The sequence below is a fragment of the Gobius niger genome, assembly GCF_951799975.1.
Source record: "Gobius niger genome assembly, chromosome: 10".
NCBI classification, from domain to species: Eukaryota; Metazoa; Chordata; class Actinopteri; order Gobiiformes; family Gobiidae; genus Gobius; species Gobius niger.
Window position 1 is genome coordinate 20,561,401 of NC_136861.1, and position 22,766 is coordinate 20,584,166.

A 22,766-nucleotide genomic window follows, 5' to 3' on the forward strand; every position below is an offset into this window, starting at 1 on the left:
CGGTACTTTTACCAAGTCCCCCGGCCTTGGATGCAGCCACGCTTTAAGCGCGCCGGGTTGTTAAATGGCGCACAGGTCATTTGATAAAGGATCGGCTCGGCCATATCTGAACCACGTAACCCCCGCGTTAACCGAGTGCATTTTCTCCAGTTTACGGAACTGGAGAACGCCTCATTTGAAAGCTAAGACCAACAAAACTGATCGTGAGTTTTTATGTTGCGTTATTGTCGCATTTTGTTTTGTTTTGTTTTTTTGCTTTCTGATGCATTTTGTCTTGTTTTTGTTAAGATTGTCACTTTTTAGTCATTTTTTTTTAATTCTGTTTTTCTTGCTCTTTTGTTGTTGTCGCTTTTTCCTCCCAAGAAGCTTTTAGATTTGGGTAGAGTCAAACTGGAGAAAATCTACTTGGTTAAGGCGGGCGTTAAGAGGTTAATTCCATTGCCTACACAAGTAAAAACTGGTTTAATTTGATTTCTCAGCACGAGAAGTTAACAGTAAGTGATTAAGGGCAATTGACAAAAAGAAGGAGGAAAAAAAAGAAAACAATAGAAACATGAAGTAAACACGCATAGTTGTAATTTTGCAAAGTGACCTGCAGGGGGAGGTTTGGAGCGAGTAATTGATCCGGGTGACCCAGTGAACTCTGCATTATTAACTAAACCTGGGCATTCGTCCCCTTGAAATCTCTTTAAAAGCAAATACATAAACATCTATAACTTACTATTCAACTTCTAATGGAGCGAAGTGACTTTGCGGCGATAACTCGTGTATATCATTTGAGACATATTAGTCTTTAACAAGTAAAACTTTATTGGAATGATACAATTTGCAAAATATTACTTTATATTTTTAACATACTCATTGTGTTCTAAGGATAATGTCAAGTTCTCCAGAGGGTAAGATAGTTAAGACTGTCAAAGGCAAGGATATACAGTATGGTTTCCCAAAAGGTACAATTAGTTACTGCACAATCACTGTACCCAGGTCATGAGGAAAAGGATTAAAGTTGTTTTTGCAGATTTTTGTCCTTTTTCTGAAAATACAATTAGAAAATATAAACACAAAACATTTCAGATGTAAAAAGTGTGATGTTTTTAATGGACAGTGTGTGAAAACATGATTGAAGAAGGCAAAAAAAAAAAAAATAAGAAGAAGAGGAGAAACCCCGAGACAAGCACAGAGCAGCTGATAGTGTTCAAACTGAGGACAATTTACAGATTTGTTTTCAATAGACACGTTTACAATGTCTCAAGTGGATCAAGGCTCAATGACACCAACTGAAGCTGAATCATTTGCCAAAACAAAAAAAAACAGACATGTGCTCTTCTTTGTGATTGATTTTCAAATAAATGAACATTGTAACATGTGCTTTACTGTTTGCAAATGACCACACGAGTTGATGGCAATCCACTATTTCACGCGACGCTCCGACAAATCGAAGGTTACGCTGCGCTGCCAATGCGTGCTGTGGAAACAGAGTCCTGCTTGCTGTTCGTTTGGGTTGTTAAAATTTTCAGAGGGATGATTCAAATAGCACTAAAAATCCGCAGACAATTTAAGACATTCAGAGTAAAGTATCCCGGCATTGACCTTGGTTACATCGAGAGACCAACAAAGTACAAGTTGCACCCATCCCCGTGAAATCCTTTAGAATCCAAAAACATTCTCAAATCTCATGTTTACAATACATTACGACTAGGATCGATGCACACCAAACAACTGACGAAAACATTAAGATGAAATGGACAAAGCATAGCACCTAGGGCCAATTAGGGGAGGAGGGGGGGGACCAAAGCAAACAACATCCTTCATAGAAACATTTCAGTCAACAAACCAGCCTCAAGATTTGGTCTGCGATTGTCTTGCATTCACTAAAAATCAACGTGTCAAAAGGGGAACATTAAAGGTCAGTTTAAATTTAACAATTCATAAGACGAAGTCAATTCAAACCATTTGGTTGGGCAGCAAATCTGAATGTGTTGCATGAGATATTTACAAAAAAAGGAAAATAATAAAGAAATCTTTGAGACAATCAGAAAATTGTTGCCATCTTTTGGGAAATGACCAAGAGTCAAAGATATCTTCAACATGATCGTTAAGCATGTGATTCATAATCCCAGGTACCTCAGCACAATAAAGCAAAATGCTCTAATATTTCTTTAAGTAATATTTTACAAAAATAACATACATTTTGTCGAAACATTTTGCTACTTTTTATGTATTAAAATTGTCCACACAGAAAACTGCTCTCATTTCGCAAATTTGGCAGAATTTTATAACAGATTTTTCATTTATTATAATAATTGGATTTCACAGCCATCAGACAAAGCTGAGAAAGATAGATGGTTAATTTTATGTACTCTATCATATATATATATATTTATATATTTCAATATACATATAAATGTGCTATGATAAATAAACAATCATCAGGAGTGTGAGCACAATATCATGGCAGCAAAATCACAGCCATTGCCTTTAGGATGACCCAACCCTTGAGCACTAAATAACACACGAGTCACCAAAAGGACAAAATGATCACCATTAGGGTTTTTAAATGTCAAATAAACTCAGCAAAGAGACTTAAACGCAGACCTCTCCATCGCCTTAAAATCCCCCAAAAGATTAAGACCTATTCAAAATGAACTGAGATAGATCGTCGCCAACACTGCTTCCATAGTAAGCAGTAAAGCATGTCATCTACCCAATAATCATGCCACGTGGCGCAGATAAAGGCAGGTGCACGTCCTCGGTTAAACGGGACCCACAGGCCGATGCTCGACTCCGCTGCACCGAATCATTACCCACACGCTTTTCCAACGAGGTGGCATTGCGATAGGCACATCTGTTGGACTTTGTATTGCTTGGACAGATTGAGGATGGAGGAGTTTGGGGGAGAAAGGAGTAACTAGTGAAAAAGCCCACGTCAACATGTTTTTGTTTTTTTTTAAGAGGAGGAGCCCGTTCACAAGCACAGCAGCGCAGCAGATCCAGTACCTTAATACAAAAATCAAAGCCGCAACCTGCGAAAAAACTCAATACATGTCATTAAGCCATCAGAGAGATAGAAGCATTACTGAACAGCCACGAGCCCACTACGCCTGTCGTCCTGAAGCCCCCACCACAAATACAAGAGGGATAAATAAAATGAATAGGTAACAGTTGTGAAACAATTAGAAAAGGCAACACTGCTGGTTCTGTTGGATCTTTCTGCACTTAGCCTACCTTTCCACCAGGGGAGGTTTACATTGTTGTCGTCATTACAAATAAGCAAGTTAGCAGTCCACGCTAGCACTTCACACCCCTGTACTCTCTCTCAAGCCCTGTGTCTTTCTTTTTAGATCTCCACTGCTCATGGTTTGGACCTAGAACTCAGCAAACTCCTTTGCGCATTTTTCTGTGATGGAGACACGGATTTCCTCTTCATCGTAGTCATCAAAGTTGCTTGTGTCGCCGGGGCCTTTGCACTTGGGGATAAAGGGAGCTTCCACCTAAAACAAACAAACAAAAAAGCAAAATGAATTTCCCACCCAAGGAACAGCACGGAGAAACGCACATAAACATGTTTTTACTCCAAGCATTCTACCATTTAATTTATTATTGATTAAACTATCTATCTATCTATCTATCTATCTATCTATCTATCTATCTATCTATCTATCTATCTATCTATCTATCTATCTATCTATCTATCTATCTATCTATCTATCTATCTATCTATCTAGAACAATTGCAACATTGATTTATCCACAAAACAAAAATTCTACGTGATGTTAAAGTTGTTTGTTTACATTTTACAAGCCAATTATCAGGAAGCATACAAAGCCCTACATCTAGGGTTGCCAGAGCCTATGGATCAAATCAGTTTTGTAATGAACATTGGGAGCAGAAGAGTTCAAACTAGTCAAGGAACTGATTGGAAACACCCCCAAAATTGCTCAGTCCCAGCCTGTACCACTCCTATGGAAAGACGCTTATACCTTATTTACCTTATTCACCTTATTCACCTTATTCACCTTATTCACCTTATTCACCTTATTCACCTTATTCCGGAAGTTCGCGTGGGCGCCGCCATGAATTGTGCCTGCAATCAGTTACTACACAAAGACAAAGCCATTTTTCGGCCGCGCAGAGAAACGGTGAAGAGTTGACTTGTTGGTGCAAATGAACATTGGAGATTTTACACAAATCAATCGACTAAACATCAGATTTGAGCGGAGAATATTTTCCCTTGTTCTCTGTTTAAATGAACGGGCTTCGCGCTCGACCGGAAGTGTCAGGACAACGGAAGTGCTGAGACAAAGCAAAAAGAGGCAAAAGTGGGCAGGACGGAATAAGGTGAATAGATTCTCAACACCTCCAGTAGTTCAAACTCTGACTGACTTCTGGGAGTTAAATGAGGAATGGCATGTTCATACATAGATTACATATGCGGCACCACAGGTAGCCCACCCTACCACCCTGCTCATCTGTCTCTGAGCAAAGTGTTACATTGTGCGCTCTGCTCCAAAAACTGTGTCCTTTCCTGTCATCCCCACAGAGCGGTTTGTGACCAGTGCGGTGCTGAATCGAGTCGGTGATCAATTGCAATGGAAACGTATTTTTTATTTATAGACGCAGATGTATTGGCGGAGACGCGTCTTTCCCCTCTCTCTCTCTTTCTGTGCCTTCCTTCCTCCTTTCTCTCTCTTTCTTTCTCCGCTGTGACCGGCTCCTAACTTTCTGTTGGAGACTGATGATTGTTTTACGTTTTGTCGGATGAATGAATGGAGAGACTTCATGCACGATGTCTGTGCATGAAGTCTGCCCTGATCGCTGGCTGTGTGGCACATGTTTCTTTTACTCCTGTTCCCCCTCATTCTCATTAAATACGGGCATATTTTTGTCAACCACCGGTCAATGCAATTCAGTCACAGAGCGTTTGATGGTCAAAGCATGTGCGTAAAGCAGGTGCCGCCACTGGGAGAGGAGTGAGGATGCAACACATTGGTGTAAGTCTGTGTCAACAAAGCCTCTTGTTTATTTTTTCTGGTTATATTAAGAAAACGGAAACATATGTAGTGTAAAATCATCGACGCAGCAGCGGCAGCCATCTCACCTTCCTCTGGTAGATGGCAATCCAATCAGTGGTGGCAAACCACTTGTGGCCCTTGATATCGTTCACTCCGTTCCTGAGGTTTCCAAAGCGCTTGGTCAGGTCCACCTGGAGCAGGTTTCTCAGCAGGTCCTTTAGGTCTGAGCTGAAGTGGGACGGGAAACGAACCTGCGATAAAGCAATAGGAAGTTGAGTGTTGTCTGTTTGAATTAGGGCTGAAAGATATATCATTATCATATCGATGTCGAGATATGAACATTCAAGATATCAATATCGTATGAGCAACAATATATCGTTATCGTATTGATATCGGGATATGAACATTCAAAACATTCAAATAGATAAAAGCAAGATGTAAATGATATAGATTTTTTTTTTTATTATTAGTTTTTAGTTTTCTGAAAAATGATTGTTTTTTACCTAACCCATAGTTATATCGTATCGAGATATCTGGCATGAATATCGAGATATAAACCTTTGTCCATATCGTTCAGCTCTAGTCTGGACACTCGCTGCACTGGTATGAACAGAATTTGTCTTTTAATGTTGAGAGAAAACTGCAATCATTATAGGACATCTTCAGTTCTAGTGACAGTATTAATGATATCCATTCATTGCAGTCGCTTGAACTCTGATCTCTCATTGCCTTTGATGCGCATGAGCGAAATTCCACCACAATTTAATGTAACATCCAATCGGTGAATCGGTGCAGCAACAAGGGGCAGAGATCTGAGCCAGTAGTGCCAGAAGCAGAGACAACTAATGAGGATTTGTCCACTGATGTCAAAGCGGTCAGCTCCACCTGGTTAATATTAAGTTCCACAAAGAATAGCTATGCACAGGCTGTGCTGATGTGATTCTAATTTGTACCAACATTTAGTGAAGATACTTAAATGTCTGCCACAAGAGCTTGTCTGTTGGATCGGCCTGACAACTTCAGACACAGAATTCTTCCCTGAGAGCTGCAGTTTTGAAGGCACTTTGAGCCAAATTATACCTACAACATCCGGTTAGGCATTTGCCCATTTTACTTGCATGGGGATCTGAATTTTCACTTGGTCCATAATATATCTTATCGTTTAAACGGCTGTCACGATAAGGGATACTTTTGCGAAATTTACCTCACTATTGAATTCCTAATCTGCGTATTAGGTGATGACATGAATATAATTTGGCCTCACCTTTCCCGATACAATCTTCTCATAAATCTGAATGGGCTGGTCTGCAAAGAAAGGAGGATAACCAGCTGCCATTTCATAGATGAGCACTCCCAGAGCCCACCAGTCCACAGCTTTATTGTAACCCTACAACAAACAAAGATAATAGTCAAACATATTGTATAAGGAAGACAACATAAAGGGGGTGGTGTCGCCCAACTTACTTTACTCAAGATGATCTCTGGGGCCAAGTATTCTGGCGTCCCACAAAGTGTCCAGGTTCTGCCTTTCACTCTTTTTGCAAATCCAAAATCTGTTACCTATGAAACAGTGCAGTGGCATTAGAGGTCTAATGATACGACCAAAACCAGGAACTATAAAGCAACATATATTGAAGTGTGGGCTGGCAGTTTGAGTGTGCAAGAGGCAGACTTCAAGGGCTATTTCCGGATTTTTGACATAGGGCCTCATTTCACTCACAGACTCACATATATACACACACACATGTGTGTATATATACAAATATATAATATATATATATATATATATATATACAAATATATATATACATATATACATATATATATATATATATACATATATACATATATATATACATATATATATATACATATATATACATATATACATACATATATACATATATATATATATATATATATATATACATACATACATACATACATACATACACATATATATATATATTTTAAGTCATGCAGCATTTGAAGAGTGGTGCTAGGCAAGTGCTAGGCTAGCGTATGTAACTAGTAGCCTGCATTAAAAACAGTCACCAAGCACAGTGCACCTGAGGCAAATCGCTTATAACACCAGACTACTGATATAAATGTCTGTGTTGACTACAGCCATTTTACATTTAAAATAACTTATATTTGAGCAGCATCAGCTTCCTGGTTGTAAGCTATGCAGCGGCAGAATGATCTGCTACGTTACTGCAGCACGGTAATTTTGAATTGATTTTAAAGTTTTTAATGCAGGCTACTAGTTACCATGACATGCGCTAGCCTAGCACTAGCCTAGCACAACTAAACTTTTCAAAAATAAGGACTGCATGAATTAAAAAAAAATTTATATCTCCAGAAATCACTAACACTCTGGATAACTAGGAAATGAGGCCCTATGTCAAAAATCCTGAAATATCTCTTTAAGGGGCTCTATGCACACAAACGACACATGACTTCCGAGTGCGATCTCCAGATGCCGCAGTGCTTCCTCTCTCGCTATTTTCCAAATAAGGATTAACAATGTCTTGCACAAATCAACGAATAGCTCAAGAAAACATCACTGACATTACGTTAGATGTAAATTCTTGACTGCAGGAAACGTCTGTGTATTGAGGTAGGATTTTTTTTTCTCAGAGTTAATGGCTCTAAAAAAAAAAAAAAAATCACTACAAAAATTAAACTAAAAGTACTTAATAAATAATAATAATAAAGACAGGCCGATTCTTTTTTGAGCAGCTCTTTCAAAATCTTGTTGCCATTTTAATTTTAATTTGGTGTTAGCCGTTAGCATAAGGATGTTTCCTCCGGTGAATTCTTTGCTCCTGATGCAATGTTTTTAACATGATGCAAGTGACTGTCTACCAGTAACTCACTGCCTGCCATGTAATCTAGAGCTATTTATTTTTCCAGACAAGATGTTGCCACTAACTCATAGGGAAATAACGGAGACAGGAAGAGCAGCGCCTCCTGAGGATCCACTCGGAGGTCACGTGACTATTGCGTGTATACAGCCTACACTGTATGTAGGAAACATGGCAATTGGAGCAAAACACCACTCCAGATGTTTTTGAAGAGAACATACTGTAACGTAACATGGCTAGAGTCCAGAGTAAGGCTCTTTAAGATTTAGATTACAATGCTTGGGGAAGACCTCTTACCTGGATATAACCTTGCTGGTCAATAAGCAAGTTCTCTGGCTTCAGATCCCGATAAATGAGATCCAGTGAGTGAAGGTATTCAAAGGTCAGTACAATCTGGGCTGCGTAGAAGCGGGCGTGGGGTTCACTGCAAAGAATATTTAGCATTTGAAAGCACATCTAGAGCAATTAGGAGATAAATAAGGGTATTTAACAAGAATAACCTTACCTGAATCTACCAATTCTCCGCAAGTGTGAGAACATTTCACCTCCAGGGACATACTCCATTATCATGTATAGATTACTGTTGTCCTGTTGAGAGAAGAGCGCATATTCATTGTGGGCAATGGCCATGCAGGGCTCACACTTAGACATTCATGCATTTAAGACTGGTTCTGTGATGACCGTCCCTAATAATAACATCAGAATGTGAAGGAAATGTGCCCATACACTGCCAGTATGTACTAAAGTAACGATTCATTGTGGATAAACTACATGAATAATTGCATTTATTTGCACAAACCTTAAACGAGTGCTCGAGTCGGACCAGGAAAGGAAAGCTGACGGCCTGAAGGATGCGTTTCTCATTCAGCGTGTGCTCTATCTGCTTCAGCTTCACGACCTGCAACAGCCCGTTATGGACGACATTTTACTTTGAGGCAGATATTTCACATTACATAATTATTTCCTGCTTGTTCATTTATAAAAGACTTGTTTAATCTTCTGAGCCAAGTCTTGTGCAGTCGCAGTAGAGGTCAAAACACATCTCAGACAAAGAGTATGTAGGAATTGATTTACCCGTTTCACCAGACATGAATTCAAAACATTTTACTTGATGTCAAAGTTGTTTGTGTGTACTGTTTTTCTTCTTTTCATAAACACTGACAACTGTCTAATTAGAAATCCCACAGAGAGACACGCTTAGGGTTGCCAGATGCTATGGCGAAAACTAGTCAGCAAGAATGCTAAATACATGACAGCCTGTCTTTATTTTCGTTGTGCCATTCTAAAACAGTAAATGTGTATTCTACATACCCGACCTTTTAAGTTGACCAGGACGTGTTGACTTTTACCACACAATAGATTAATCGCCATCAGTCAAATTGGCAATTTGAGTAATATAAGTGTAAATATAGGTGGTATGCAAAAAGGCTGTATTTGCTCTGCTCTTGAAGCAAACAAAAGAACTAACCAAGATGGAGTAAACTGCAGGGCTTGTATTTATGATTCCTTATTCTGAAAAAGACAGTGTGATATTGCAGCAGTGAAAAGGAAAAAATGTGATTCCAGCGTCTGTATCGGAACAACCCTACTTTCAATAGTCTTTGATATCGTTTCCAAAATGTATGCAGCCGCCACACTTTGCGCTAGAAAAAAAAGGTTTTCCTCTTACTTTACCTTCTGTTTGTCAAGTATTTTCATTGCAAAATGCTGGCCCGATTCTTTGTGTTTAACCAGCATGACTCGACCAAACGACCCTGTGCCTAAGGTCTTCAGGCGCTCAAAGTGGTCCAACGCTGCAGTTTGCTGCAGGGCAGAAAGAAGAAAACACATTAGGACTTAAAGACATAAAAATAGCAGACTTTTCGTTGATAACCACTTCTGCAATACATTTTGTCTACACTACAGAACATCTTTGCTGAATTATGTCAAAACAGTGTGCTTGCAGTTCATGTGTACACCAGCAGATGGCACACTGGCTATATTAATATATTGAGGCAATCCAATTCTAATGGACAAAACAATTATTTATCATAGGACTGTGACAAAATAGCATTTCAGCCTTACCTGGGCTGGATTCTCCCATTTTTTAAGGAAATCCTCTTTGGCTTTGGCAAGAAACTCCTTCACTGTAAAAACAACAAAGAACACAATTTCAGGTGAAAACTAGAAGCAGTCCCTTCATAATTCATCCGAGGAAATGCAGAGTTTTTTTCATCATATGTATAAAATGTGTAGGAGAAATGTGTAAAGTTAATTTGTTTTAACTGGGTCACTGCTCGCCCTGTTTAAATTTGGGAAAAGTAGCTCATGGGAAAAATCAGGTTGGAGACTCCAGGGGAATGAACATTTAATTTGTATTATCTTATAGTTCCGTCTCCGATTGCTGATTGTGTTGTGTTGTGTAGTATAGAAATAGAGATACTTAATAAAATAATGTTAATGGGTTTTATGATTAGTTTTGCATAACATCGCTCCTTAACCATCCGTACATCTCCTGCATGACACGTAACCTTAATTAGACCATGTAACAGCACAGACGTAGGCCGCTCATGTGATGTCCCCGCAACGGATTGTCCCAGTTGCAGAGAGGCTGTTTGGTCAGAGCTAAAGCCGTCGCATCATCATGTTTATTATGATTTATAGCAATGGCTGCACTAAGAGCACAATTGGGATGCCTTTGAGCATCGGGCCAAAGAATATTTTAAGGGTAGATGAATGAACAGAACAAAAAACAAATCCCAAGAAGCAAGCCCTTAAAAGCCCACAGTACAGGTAGGCTTTTAAACAATTTGTGAACGTTTTAATTCTGTTTTAAGTACATGAATACACAACATTAGGTGCTGAGAAAAGTATCATTCAAGTATCCATACCCAGAAAGTATCTATCAAAGTGGCATTAGCATAGTTCAAACTTGTCTAGTCTATATGAGTTTTAAGTGTGCTTTAAGGAGCAGTTTATCTTTTTGCTTGTTGTCCTAGTAAGTGCAACACATTTTCCCGACTTTCATACATCTTGCTAACAGACTACTAAATCATTTTAGATATTATTACATTTATTACAGTATTTACTACATTCAAATGAACGTTTATTTAAGTACTGTACCATCAGGGAGCAGACATTTTCTTCAAAAGCACAATAATGTATTTGTATAATGTATTTATTTAAATGTATTTGACAGAAATTAGCAGCAAATTTATGTACAGAACTGGCTTGTGTAATGAATCGAAATGAAGCCTTTCCATAAACAAATCCACAACCAATAACAGCACCTAATTGACTCAACTTCAAATCATAACAACGCCACCCAAGAAGTGACTTCCTGTTTCATTCCAGCACACCAAAATAAAAGCACCATCTTATTCATTAGTTCTGCAGTTCATTAGTTCAACTTTCTTTCTGCCAAACTATTAACAGACAAAACAAATGTGTGTATTTAATTATATTTTTATAATGTTGCAAGTACCTGCTGAACTAACCAGTGTGCTTTTACTTTGGTGTGCTGGAACGAAAGAGGAAGTCACTTCTTGGGCGGTGTTGTTATGATTTGAGGTTATGCACAGAGTCAATTTAGAATTTGGACAATGGAGCAATAAAAAAGGCACTGAAGTAGCGATATATAATTTTTGTAAGCTGAGGTTCATTCAAAAGGTCTATTTTGTCTGTATAAACTACATTAGGAAGTTGAAGATTGTTTCAAAGCAGAAAGAAGTATCTCATGCCCCTAGAGGCTATAAGCGTCACTGCAGGTTTTTTTTTTTCTCATTAAATTGTCCATGAGAGTAAATACTACGCTGATAGAAAAGACAAAGCGAGAGAGGGATATTGTACATCCAATAACACAATAGAGATTTTTTTAAAAATCCACTCAAACTTGACTGTAAATGCTGTTTTAATGGCGCTAGCCCACAGTTAGCTTTGCCGGTTGGCTTCTTTTCTGGCAGAGACACCAGGGGGAGATGAAAGACCTCCCAATCATCACATTATCACTTGTATTACCCCCAGAATGACTACGAAAAGGATATATTAAGGTAAAACAAGTTACTTAGTTCTTTAAGTAAGAATTGTTTTAAATCAAAAATCAAGCCAGAACAATATTTTCCATATCACTGAGCTCTACAGACAAACATTGTGTGTGTGTGTGTGTGTCTTGAAGTCCAATTAACATTCAAGTATAAGAAAAAACAACAACTCAAACATTATTATTTCTAGTGGACAAAGTGCAACAAGATTTACTTTCACATAAATGAAAACATGCAGTTTAACACAGGACCACAGTAGTCGGGCGGGACGTGCTGTTGACACAACTAATACTTCTCACACTGGTCACTCTCTCACGCATAAACACGTCCACTACTGTGTCACATCACTCTGGCCTTATCTTTATGGGGCTAATCAATGTGCTCAGTGGGAACAGGAACATGCAGATAATCAGCCCTTCCTCATCTAAAGGGTGAGCTCGTCGAAGACAATAAAGTGGCTCTGTAGTTACAAATACAAATCACAGGTGCGAGGGTGCTCCAAGTTCACTAGTTTTAAAAATATGGGAGGTTGTTGCACGTTCTGACACCAGAACGCTCCAGCCAAATGAACTCCTATGCAAACATCTTGACTAGTAGGCTAATTAAAACACTCCATGATTCAGGATATGCCAAATAATGAGATCTTGAAGGCTCTGACCAATGTACAACAGTTAAAATCCATGAGGCACAGGCAAGTCAGCAGTTCAATTCAAGTAACATTTAGTTCCTTGTTCTTCATTGAAAGTCTGAAAAATTGCATCAGATTATTCCAAATGAATATAAATTCGAATGGTCACGATAAGCAATTTGGCTTCTCTTTATAAATCTCATGGGGCCATTCAGTTTAGACCTTGAATCTCCTGAAAAGTATTTTTTTACAAGGTCATATTTCAGTCTTCTCTCAGATTTTGAATGCGCCGGGATATGTTCAAATATGCACTGTGAACTGAATCAATGTTCAAAAAAAAAAAATCACAATAGATTTTGCCCAAATTGACATCGGTGCATTAATGCGTTCAGAATTGGGTGCCATCCATGTGGTCAATCCTGAACAACAGCCTAGAGGGCGGTTTAAATAAAACACTGTCAGCTGTCGATATGCCAGCAATCCTCCACTTCTGGGAAAGCGCAGCACCCACTTTGTAATGAATTCATCTTTCCTACTTTTTTACTGTAACTTCAAACACCTAAAAATACTTGGAAGCCAAATTCCCATAGCTGCAGTGATTTCCTGTCAATTCTCCAATGGCCGGCGGCTCCAACAATAGTGGGAGAAAGCCAGGCTGGAGGGCAGAGACCAAAGTTCAGATAAAGTCGCCGCGGGACGAAAAGCACTGGTCACTCCCCTTTTCACAGACGCGTTCATTTGGTTTTCCAGAACGGAGCAACAAATAAGTAGTTAGGGTTTGCACGATTCATCGCAACCAAATCGAGATTAGAATTAGGAGACCTTAAACACCAAACATATTTCAATTTTGCACAGTGTGAACCAAAATCATGATTATTAATTGCACGTCCAATCAGAAAAATCACAATTCGATATTTCCGAAATATAGCATCTCAAAAAGGTAGTTTAACCATGTCCTCGTTTCAGTGATTCCTCTGCGATGCACTCAAACGCACTCTTATCTTAAAAAACCTTACCATCTGGGAGGACTATGGGCACTTCTACGGCTGCGGTGGCATCTGCGGAGCGAGACCCTGACTCAGTGGAGCGAGAAGATGACTCCCTCTTCCCTGCGTGCTTTCGGGAGCTCTTCCTGTCACACATTAGCCCTGTGAAGATCCTTGTCCCGTGGCCTTTTCCCCCCTCACAGGTGCTGACTCATGACCCGAGCCGCTCTCCGTTCGCGCCTCAAAAACACCCGGGCTTGTCCTTGGCCAGGCTTCTCCGTCACTGTCCCCTTTGCACAGAGCATCTACCTCCTGCGAGAGTCCAAACATAGTACGGGGGCAGCAGCAGCGCTTCTGTTACGCGCCCCGCGGATCAATTGGACCATTGCTTAGTTTGTATCAATATTTATTCTGTACACAGTGCCAATGCCTCTCATGCCAAACACACACACAGACTATATATTGATTTAAACAGGGGCATAATCACTAGTGGGAGGGGCGTAAAACACTGGCTGATATATTTATTCAAGCGAGAAGAAGGGTAGTGGAAAACTAGGACCATGCCACGGGCAGACAGACTTTCCAAAATTAGAAAATGTACTGATAAAATGCCCTACAATGTATTTTTAAAGCCTCTTGGGAAAGAAATGATACAATACCCATGTGCAACTTTTTCCTCGAAGGCAAAACACCCAGCGGGACGGTCTATTGCCTGGGCTCAATTGATCCCCCCCCCCCAAGAAAATCAATTGCACATGTCTCCCCTGGGTCTCGGTGGCCCACTTTGACGCAGGAACAGGGGGGTTATATTAGGGCGAGATGACCGACATTTAACTGCGGAGGGCGCCAAATCAGGTCCCACACACACCAGGCCCCATTTAACAGAGCCCCAGAAGAGCTCAGTGAAGGGAGCAACACAGGTTCACTACAGGCATTTCATCTGTTCTTCGGTCCGTGTCATGTAAGCTTATCTTTAACTAAATCCTAACATTTTAACTGTACAATTCTGTACGTTTCAGCACATTTTTACAATTACAAAAATAGCTTTATAATGTTTTGTATATAGACTCCAAGTCACCTTTCTTAAGAGATGTCACTGAGATATAAAGCATAATATGTCTATTTCATTATTATATATTTGTGAAACTGGTCAGCGATGCCACTATTAACAAGGACACGGACGCTGAGACTTCCAGGGTAAATCAAGTAGGAGGCGTTCTCACTGACATCGTGTGGCGCATTGTCAGTAGTTAAAGTCTAAACACCTGATTAAAAAAAAAAATCTCATACGCCTTTGCTCACATTTGCCCTGTTCATTACTTTAAGTTACTGTAAACTTTGAGGTTGGTTTTATTTATTACATATTACTACAATATCTAGAAGCAGGGTCTCATTTTAATAAGATCATGTCTGTAAACTTCTTTGAAGTATTAGATCTATAGTGTTGCCAGAAGGAACTCACTATTTCCAGTTCAACAGCATTTTAACTGCTTGTTTAAATAGTTAATAGAGAAAAGAAGTCAACATAAGAGTAGCTCGCTGCTTTGCAGTTACAAAAGAATGAATATGGGCTCAAACAGCCCCTCTAAGACATTAAACTCATCTGAGCTGACTGAGGCTCAGCTGACTGGTATCCGTACTGTAATGTCCATTGGCGAGTGCTGATTTACCATAAAGTCTGTTTAAGTGAAGACAGGAAGTGATGAGTGATCTAAACACAAACCTTGGCCTGCTGCACAAACCAGCTGCGCATACAGCCAGACTGAAGTGCACAGATATTTATAGATGTTGGGAGGAGCACACTGGCATGATGCCACTACATTGAGTAGTTTTTAAAAGCGAGTTTGAACAGTGGCTTTCAAATTTCCGAAGAATAACGAACTACAACTGTGACAAGTGCTTGTGCATAATGTTATCGTTTGCTTATCCAAAGTAAACTACGTTGAATAGTTTGTAGCTCTGTTCAGCAACTTATAGACTTCCTCAGGGATAGTGCATTTCTATCCCTGAGTAATGCCTTTCACTGAACTGTAACTGAGAAACTGACAACAATGTCTGCTGTACAAACAGTAAGATCCACGCAGTCAGTTAACTACAGCTTCTGCCTCATCATCCACTACACATTTCTATATTACTTAAAAGACTTTTTGTCAGTCAAAACATAAACTCACTGGAGCAGCACGCGTCTATCTCGTGAGGCTGGTCATTTCCTCTCCCTGCAGCCGAGTCTCCTGCACTGGGCCCGGAGCGATTGAAAAGTCGCTCTGCCAGCTTGTGAATCGCAGCCATGACGCCAGGCTGTGTCGAGTGTCAACACAGCACCATCTCCATATGATCAAAGCAGTGAAAGTCCAAATGTGTGTAGATAGAAACAAAGTCAGCTTGTCGACACCATTGTTTTCACAGAGCAGTGTGCAGAGCCTGGGCTGGGCCTTCCTCGCTTCTTCACTTCCTGCTGCTGTTCGGTCTCACTTCTTCCTGTGGGCCACATCTCAAGTGCAACACACTTCAAGTGCCTGGGGCCAAATGTGCAGAATAAGGTCCTGTTTTTTAGTCGTTGCATTATTAGTTGTGCATTTCCTTAAAATTTGGCTAGATTAAAAAAAAATATAGAACCAAGAGGGTTTACATGGTCAGTTCAACAATAGAGGCTTTCATGCAGCTCATTCATAAAGGATATCCAGATAGTGTTTTGCATATGGTGCAAAAATACTCCTGTGTCTCTCAGATTTGGTAAAACCACAAGATATTATTTAAAGCATGTTGCCATCCTTATGTTGATAGTGTATGATGTCAGACTAATTTCTGAAATGTTTACTTCTTTAACCCGCATTATAATTAATGTGTCTGTTAGGGCATGGCCAAGTCGACCAAACTCATTTCCACCACTTCCCTCACTGTAATTCACAAAACTGCTTTAAATGTTCGGCTTAAGAGAACACTGCAGTCTGTCTGACCCCTGTAGCTAAAGCCAATGGCGTTGCTCCAGAAGTCACAGGGACAGGTTAAGGTTACCCAACGGCTGCTGCCCAATCTTCACACTCAGCCTCCAGCACCAACAAGTATCTGCCGCTCATTCACAGACCCATGCCCAGACTTTGCACACTCCACTGTCACTAATGGTCTTCTTTTGCATTAAACAACATCCAACCAGTTCACTAAAGCTTGAGAAGAACATAAGTGAGAAATGGGTAGTATTACTAAAGCAAATAGTGTCTGTCATTCCTGTACACACAACTGCTTGGTGACATATACACGTATCCTTGTTTGAAATGCTGGTCATCACATGATATTCAAGAGACTCCTCAACTCCCAAGTTTCTGCCTGAAGAGGATCACCCTGTGTGCATCATATGACCCTGTCCTGGTGTCTCTTGCCTTCTCTGATAACAACAACTCCCCTATATTCACTTACGGACAAACGTTCTCCACAGTGTGCACCACAGTTCAACCCTTTAGATCCATATCAAGTGAAGAAGGGCAAAAGCTTCACGTAGGACCACTGGACGCCTGTTAAAACTTGTAATCACGTTTAAAAAAAGATCTTTACTTCACTCACTTACACAATCATTAAAATAACTGAGCCCATTAGAGACAGAGAAACTTATGACTGTCGAATAAGACCGACTGTACCAGCCTCTCTAGTACCTCCGAGCGCTCGGGGGAGTCACGAGCTGTTCCACAGACGTCTCCAGGAAATTGAATAACCTTCTCTCAGAAGCCACATTGGAGTTTTATGCAACAAGGATAAACAAATTAAGAACAAAAAAAAAGTGTCATCAGAGGCGAGGTGTTGACAAACTTGTAAACAACCCTGGATGCCATGCAACAACAATGGCATTCAGTGTTGCTTAAAGACAATGATGTGACTGTTTGGACAAAAAACTAACTTTAAAATCAAACTGTGACAATGAAAATCAAACCAGTGAATCAAACAGATGTTATCACTCGACATGTATTGACACTGAGCAACTTTAGACATAGTGACTTTCAGTAAACACACCCTTTGATTGGAGTTTATGGAGACAAATGTTGTAAAATAATTTGCTTGTGAAGTTTTTGTGTTATTTTCTCTTTAAGGATAAAGGGGGTGCAGAGAATGGGACATGAGTGCGTACAAGTGTGGTATTTTGCAGTAAACATGTGTGTGCTGATGAATGACAGAGCTGCAGCCTTGGTGGAGGGCTACTCACCGCTCTCCATCTCATTGCCCTTCTTTGCGGTGGGCGTGTTGCCCATGATGGCAGTCTGGTGGCTGGGTCCACGGGCTCGGCTTCACTCCTTAACAAGTCTGAGATGCTGCAAAGCCAAGTAACGTAGCCTCTTGATGAGAAGCTGACAGCAAGCCACTAGCTAGCAGCTATCATTATTGACTAATGAGTGAATACTGGCTGTGATAATAATCCTATGCGAGAACAGGAAATCTCACCAAAGCAAAGAAGTCTTGAGCTAACACGGAGGGTATTAGTTAGCCTGCCTGATAGTTAGCACGACCGCTAACAATAAATACAGAAATAGGCTTCGAAGATCTAGCTTGAGGAAAGCGCGGTCTAATAAAATGTCCGCATGTGTGCATTGGCTGTCGCTGTGTGCTTGTAGTCCAGAATTAGGTTGAAGAGGGTTTGCTGAGGGCTGATTTCCGTCCTCCTAGGGTCTTCTTAACGAGCAGGCTAGCGTTAGCTCGCTGCGTCCCTCTGGCTCGTAGTTGTATTCTGGCCTGATCTAGCCAGGTGCTATCTCAATGCAGACAGGCCTTTTAGTGGAAACCTGGAATTCAAAAGTACAGTCCAACGCACCCGTCCTTTCCGTCTTCGTTTAATCCGAATGTTGCTTTCTCCATTCGCATCTGATGCAATCGTCAAACTAAGTGTTTTTCCTGGGACCGATCATCTGACAGTCGATTCCTGAGATCAACAGACCCCTTCCATTAATCTTCAGACCGCAGGGAAACTCCAGTCATGCATCCTCAAGGCCCGCCTCCAGACGCCCCCCATTGGACAAGAACTCCAATACTGGAAGCATACGGGCCATAACTCGAGTTGTTATTGGCTACGAGTCAATACGTCCAAGCTTTGCATTGATGCGATAGGTCAGCCGAACATGTCCCGCCCATTAAGTACAGTCAGCAAAAGATACTTTTTTCTATTTTTAAAATATCATTCTAACCACTAGATTAAGATCTAATTTATAGTCACGCATTATATACATTAGAACAAGTTTGAGAGTTAACGAATTACACTCCATTGAATACGATATAATAACAAAGCTATTCTCTTCCAATGTACTGCTTTCAAGTTCATATGTGTAAACACTAGGGCTGGGATAAAATATCCAATTGGATTTGGATTACAATACTTTGTTCCGCAGTACAAAGTATGCTTTATCAAGTGTCACAATACTTCCAATACCTGTGTGGAGGCATTTTTATCATAAAAATGATAGCACTTTGTTATATTTTGTAACAGCACTTTGTTATATTTTGTGTTAATGCATTTTTAAATCTTAACACTTCAATAAATGTCAAATGGCCTTTAGTTCATAAACGTTGCACACATGACTGTTTTCTTTTAACACATTTTAAGATAAACATATTACTTATTGAATGGAGATACCTATCAGATCGTGACAAAAGGGGATCATCCCAGCCCTAGTAAACATCATTGAAAAGAAAAATAGATTATTTTGGGAAAACTTTTAATAGTAAGAACATTTTATTATGAGATAGACAAGTTCTACTGAAGACCAATTTGCACACCAAATTATTTGCAATGGCAAGTTCATAACCTTTATTACACAGCCAATCTGTGAAAAGAATATTACTTAATAAGTGCAGAACATTAAATATGTATCGTCAAAGACATATTTCTGTTTATATTTAATCATGGTGCAAACCCCTTTTCACAACAAAAGAAATATAAAATAAATGCAAGAACACATCATTGTTTGCATAGGTTTTGAAAAGCAGTCATCTGGGTTGTTGAGAATTAAAGATGCCTCTCATTCAAGAAGCTTCTGCATTTCTGATCCAAGCTGAAGAATCTTAGAGGTGAGGCGAAACATCCTGTTTTTAACAACACAGATGACTACTTTTGAAAACATTTGCAGCAAGAGAAAACTTCTGGACGACAAGCTTACACAAACATTGTTATGTTACTCTTACACTCCCTGTCTCATCCTTCCATAAGTAAAAAAAATTGAGTGTTGACTATTTGACCATTGTGGCAGTGGATATTTCTTCCAAGTGTAGCGCACACACAGTGAGGTATTAACTTGACGTCTGGATTTTTGACAAAAACAATCCCGTGGCAATTGTAAGGCAAAGGGAGGTTTGTATTTGTACTGTAATGTCCATAGGCATTTTAGTAGGTTTTCTGGTTGACCCATCACCTTTGAAACAAAGTGCCTTCTCTATAAGCAGTCCATGGAGTTATCAGGAAGTATTGCCATTGGTTGAGCCTTGCCTGGGAGACAGGATGGCGGAAGCATGGAGTTTGATGATGGATCAACATTTTCACAGTCTTCCATTCGCTCTGCTGTTCCCTCCCAGTTTATGTGAAATCGTGTAACGCGTGGGTTTGACGCCAAAATATTTCTCTGGAGCTTTAAAACAAACAAAAACAGACTGTTAGTTAAACATAGAATTTGAAGTAGCTCTGGTAACAGAATATCCCTTAATCTCAATACATCAGCATTATTAGCCATGCTTCTAACTAACTAACTAACCAACTAACCTGTGCGTAGTCTGGTTTAATTGGCGGGTTTTCTCTAAGCTCAGGGTCGGTATATTCGTTGTTGACATAGTAACCGATGCGGATAAATTCCTGTCCACGGTAAGTGCAGGTAATGAGCACCACAGTCACACCAACAGCATCACTTTCAGGGATTAATCCGGTCTGTGGTGCATCCGCCTGTCGTAAAAACAAATATAACATGCTGTAGATATGAAATAGTTTTTACACAAACTATATGTTTGACAAAAGGCAAGTTATTGACAGTACAAAATATGTCAGTGTTCCAAATAGTCTGGAAAAGGAAATGGTACATTTATTAACTGGAATAAAATCAAGATTTAACAATTTAATTTCAGTCAGATGACGACCATAAGGGAACAGCAGATAGTAGGGCTGGGACGATACCCTTTTGTCACAACCCGAAACGAGCAATCGCTGTTATTGTTTACTTCTGCAATTTTCACCGGATGTTTTGGTGAATGGTAGGCAACAGCTGATGCATCCAGGTCTCTAACTCGGTTTTATAAAATGATAGTTCTGTTACAGCGCAAGAGAAGCAATGCCCTGTTTATGGACATTGTTTTTGCCGATCATAGGATTTTCTTAACATTTTTATCAAATATGAAAACGTAAAATGCCTACCACAGCCAACGGATGTGACGACATCGCGATCGCTCGTATACGTATTGCAATACTCAGGGGCCCATCTGATCCGTATTGTGATACGGTAAGTATTTATATGAAGTGATTAATTTACCTTAATTGTGTAAAAGGAAAACACATGTGTCCAGAGTTTATAAACCAAATGCCATTTGACATTTACTTTGTTATAAGTGCTACGATTGAAAAATGCATTAGCACAACAAAATATAACAAAGTGCTGTGAAATTATCACTGGAAAATCTAAGAGTGCATGATAATAAAGCCTCCAAAAACAAGTACTAAAAGTAATGCGATACTTGATAAAGTATTGATATGTGGTATTGCAGAAAAAAGTATTGCAATCGGATCCAATGTTTTGTCCCAGCCCTAACAGGTCCTTTGAGTGTTGTGAGTGAGTCACACATCTTTACCAACTATTGTAAAAATGCGACTCCTAGAGATGATTTGAATTACTGCAATTCAAAGGTGAAGATGACCAATACCAGCGTCAATTCTATTACAGAACAATGATAATTAGATGTTTTAAGTAAAGTATAGCAAGTACCTGGAAAACAAACATATGTCTCCCTGCGGGAACCGGGCCGACCAAAACAGAGTCAAGCACCTGGTCATACTCTTCACTTTCTGCTGAACCTACATAGATAATCTTCCACTCCAGGTCTGAAACAAAAAAAGTGAATTTTTTACAACATATTGGAAAATTGCCATCTCATTTGACACATTGGTAATTTGATTACTACAAAGTACATTCAAAGCAGTTCTGACATTTTATACAACGCATCTAGAAGATCAAAAGCTTGGGATAAAAACAATCTTAACACATCAAAATAATTGACATGGCAGCATTATCAGACATTTGCTTAAGAAGACAAACAATGTAAGTATAATTAGGAACATGTGTCGTTATTACAGGAATATGAGAAGTATCGTAAAACTAGCATCATAGTAGTACCCATTACTAGCGTTAGCATTAAAACATTCAGACAAAGCGATCAATCCGTACCTTCTGGGAGGTCCTCCATACACTCAAAGGTTATTTCGAACTGAAAGGGGTTTCCAAATGGACTTGGGTTATCCAAGACGGCCACATTTAGCACTTGGACCTTCGCCATTGTCTTTGTAGCGGTAAAAAAGTAGCTAGCTTAATCCAAAACAAATCCACACCAGGTCCACCGGAATAGTTTTAAAGGCAATAATCCAGCACAGAGAAGAGTTTTAATCCAGCGTTTAACCCTTATGTAAATCAACAAAAGTATCTAAACGGGAAAATACGATAAAATAACTTGATACCAGGAGAACGGGGCAGTCTTGTGGACCTAAAACTGTGTACATTTATCTACTCTCCCGCCGCTCTGACAGGTCTACCCATGTTCCACCGCGCCGACGTCAAGCCGCACATAGGGCTGCGTAAGAACGTGAGTAAAAAAAAAAAAGAAGAAGCTGCAGGGAGAGACGTTTTATCGCCTACCAGTGGTAGAGTTTAATAATGCAGATAGGATCACCACCAACCTCTGCCTGTCATGTTTGAATAGATCTGGCCACGTCTTCCATGTTAATAAATCATGAATCTCAGTTTGTTATTTGTTTATTTTATTGTTTACTTTAATTCTATCAAAGTCTCACTGAGATTTCAGAACCTCTTTTTAAGGGAGTCCGGGCCATTGGCCAACAGTAGGCTATAAACTTGGGCTGGGACATCCACTTTTGTCACGATCCAATTGGCTACGTATCACGATACTCAGGGGCCGATCCGATACATATTGCAATACAGTAAGGAATTATGTATTATTTGTAACATATTTACCATCAAATTTGTAAAAACGAAAATTGTCCCAAAAAAAAATTGTCATGTGTCCAACAT

At 39.7% G+C, this 22,766-nt stretch overlaps 2 protein-coding genes across 4 annotated transcripts; both read right to left on the minus strand.

Moving 5' to 3' along the window:
* Positions 1–819: 819 nt before the first annotated feature.
* On the minus strand, positions 820–18,482 carry prkacaa (protein kinase, cAMP-dependent, catalytic, alpha-a). 3 transcript variants are annotated; one of them, XM_079564284.1, is made up of 10 exons: positions 17,705–18,482; positions 9,944–10,005; positions 9,554–9,682; positions 8,679–8,777; positions 8,385–8,467; positions 8,177–8,303; positions 6,477–6,572; positions 6,277–6,399; positions 5,099–5,263; positions 820–3,491 (listed from the first exon to the last, which is right to left on the minus strand). In XM_079564284.1, the coding sequence occupies exons 1-10, from the start codon at positions 17,748–17,750 to the stop codon at positions 3,366–3,368; spliced, it is 1,056 nt and encodes a 351-aa protein (XP_079420410.1). In that variant the 5' UTR covers positions 17,751–18,482; the 3' UTR covers positions 820–3,365. The 3 variants fall into 3 exon arrangements, with proteins under 3 accessions (XP_079420410.1, XP_079420409.1, XP_079420408.1); XM_079564283.1 differs by lacking the exon at positions 17,705–18,482 and adding an exon at positions 15,684–15,962; XM_079564282.1 differs by lacking the exon at positions 17,705–18,482 and adding an exon at positions 13,543–13,912.
* A 1,098-nt stretch (positions 18,483–19,580) lies between these two features.
* Positions 19,581–22,291, minus strand: asf1ba (anti-silencing function 1Ba histone chaperone). Its single transcript, XM_079564900.1, has 4 exons — positions 21,909–22,291; positions 21,450–21,565; positions 20,243–20,419; positions 19,581–20,111 (listed from the first exon to the last, which is right to left on the minus strand). Exons 1-4 carry the CDS (start codon positions 22,015–22,017, stop codon positions 19,920–19,922), a joined length of 594 nt encoding a protein of 197 aa, XP_079421026.1. The 5' UTR covers positions 22,018–22,291; the 3' UTR covers positions 19,581–19,919.
* Positions 22,292–22,766: the final 475 nt, after the last annotated feature.

What these genes read in the sequence shown, in the direction of transcription:
- prkacaa (XM_079564282.1), bottom strand. Translation starts at nt 13,669, where the DNA reads ATGTGTGACAGGAAGAGCTCCCGAAAGCACGCAGGGAAGAGGGAGTCA. An exon ending in AATGGGAGAATCCAGCCCAG is followed by an intron (nt 9,683 to 9,943) that starts GTAAGGCTGAAA and finishes TCTGCCCTGCAG; the next exon opens with CAAACTGCAGCGTTGGACCA. An exon ending in ACCAGCAAGGTTATATCCAG is followed by an intron (nt 6,573 to 8,176) that starts GTAAGAGGTCTT and finishes ACTGTTTCATAG; the next exon opens with GTAACAGATTTTGGATTTGC.
- asf1ba (XM_079564900.1), bottom strand. Translation starts at nt 22,017, where the DNA reads ATGGCGAAGGTCCAAGTGCTAAATGTGGCCGTCTTGGATAACCCAAGT. An exon ending in GACATATGTTTGTTTTCCAG is followed by an intron (nt 20,420 to 21,449) that starts GTACTTGCTATA and finishes TTTTTACGACAG; the next exon opens with GCGGATGCACCACAGACCGG. An exon ending in TTAAACCAGACTACGCACAG is followed by an intron (nt 20,112 to 20,242) that starts GTTAGTTGGTTA and finishes TTTGTTTTAAAG; the next exon opens with CTCCAGAGAAATATTTTGGC.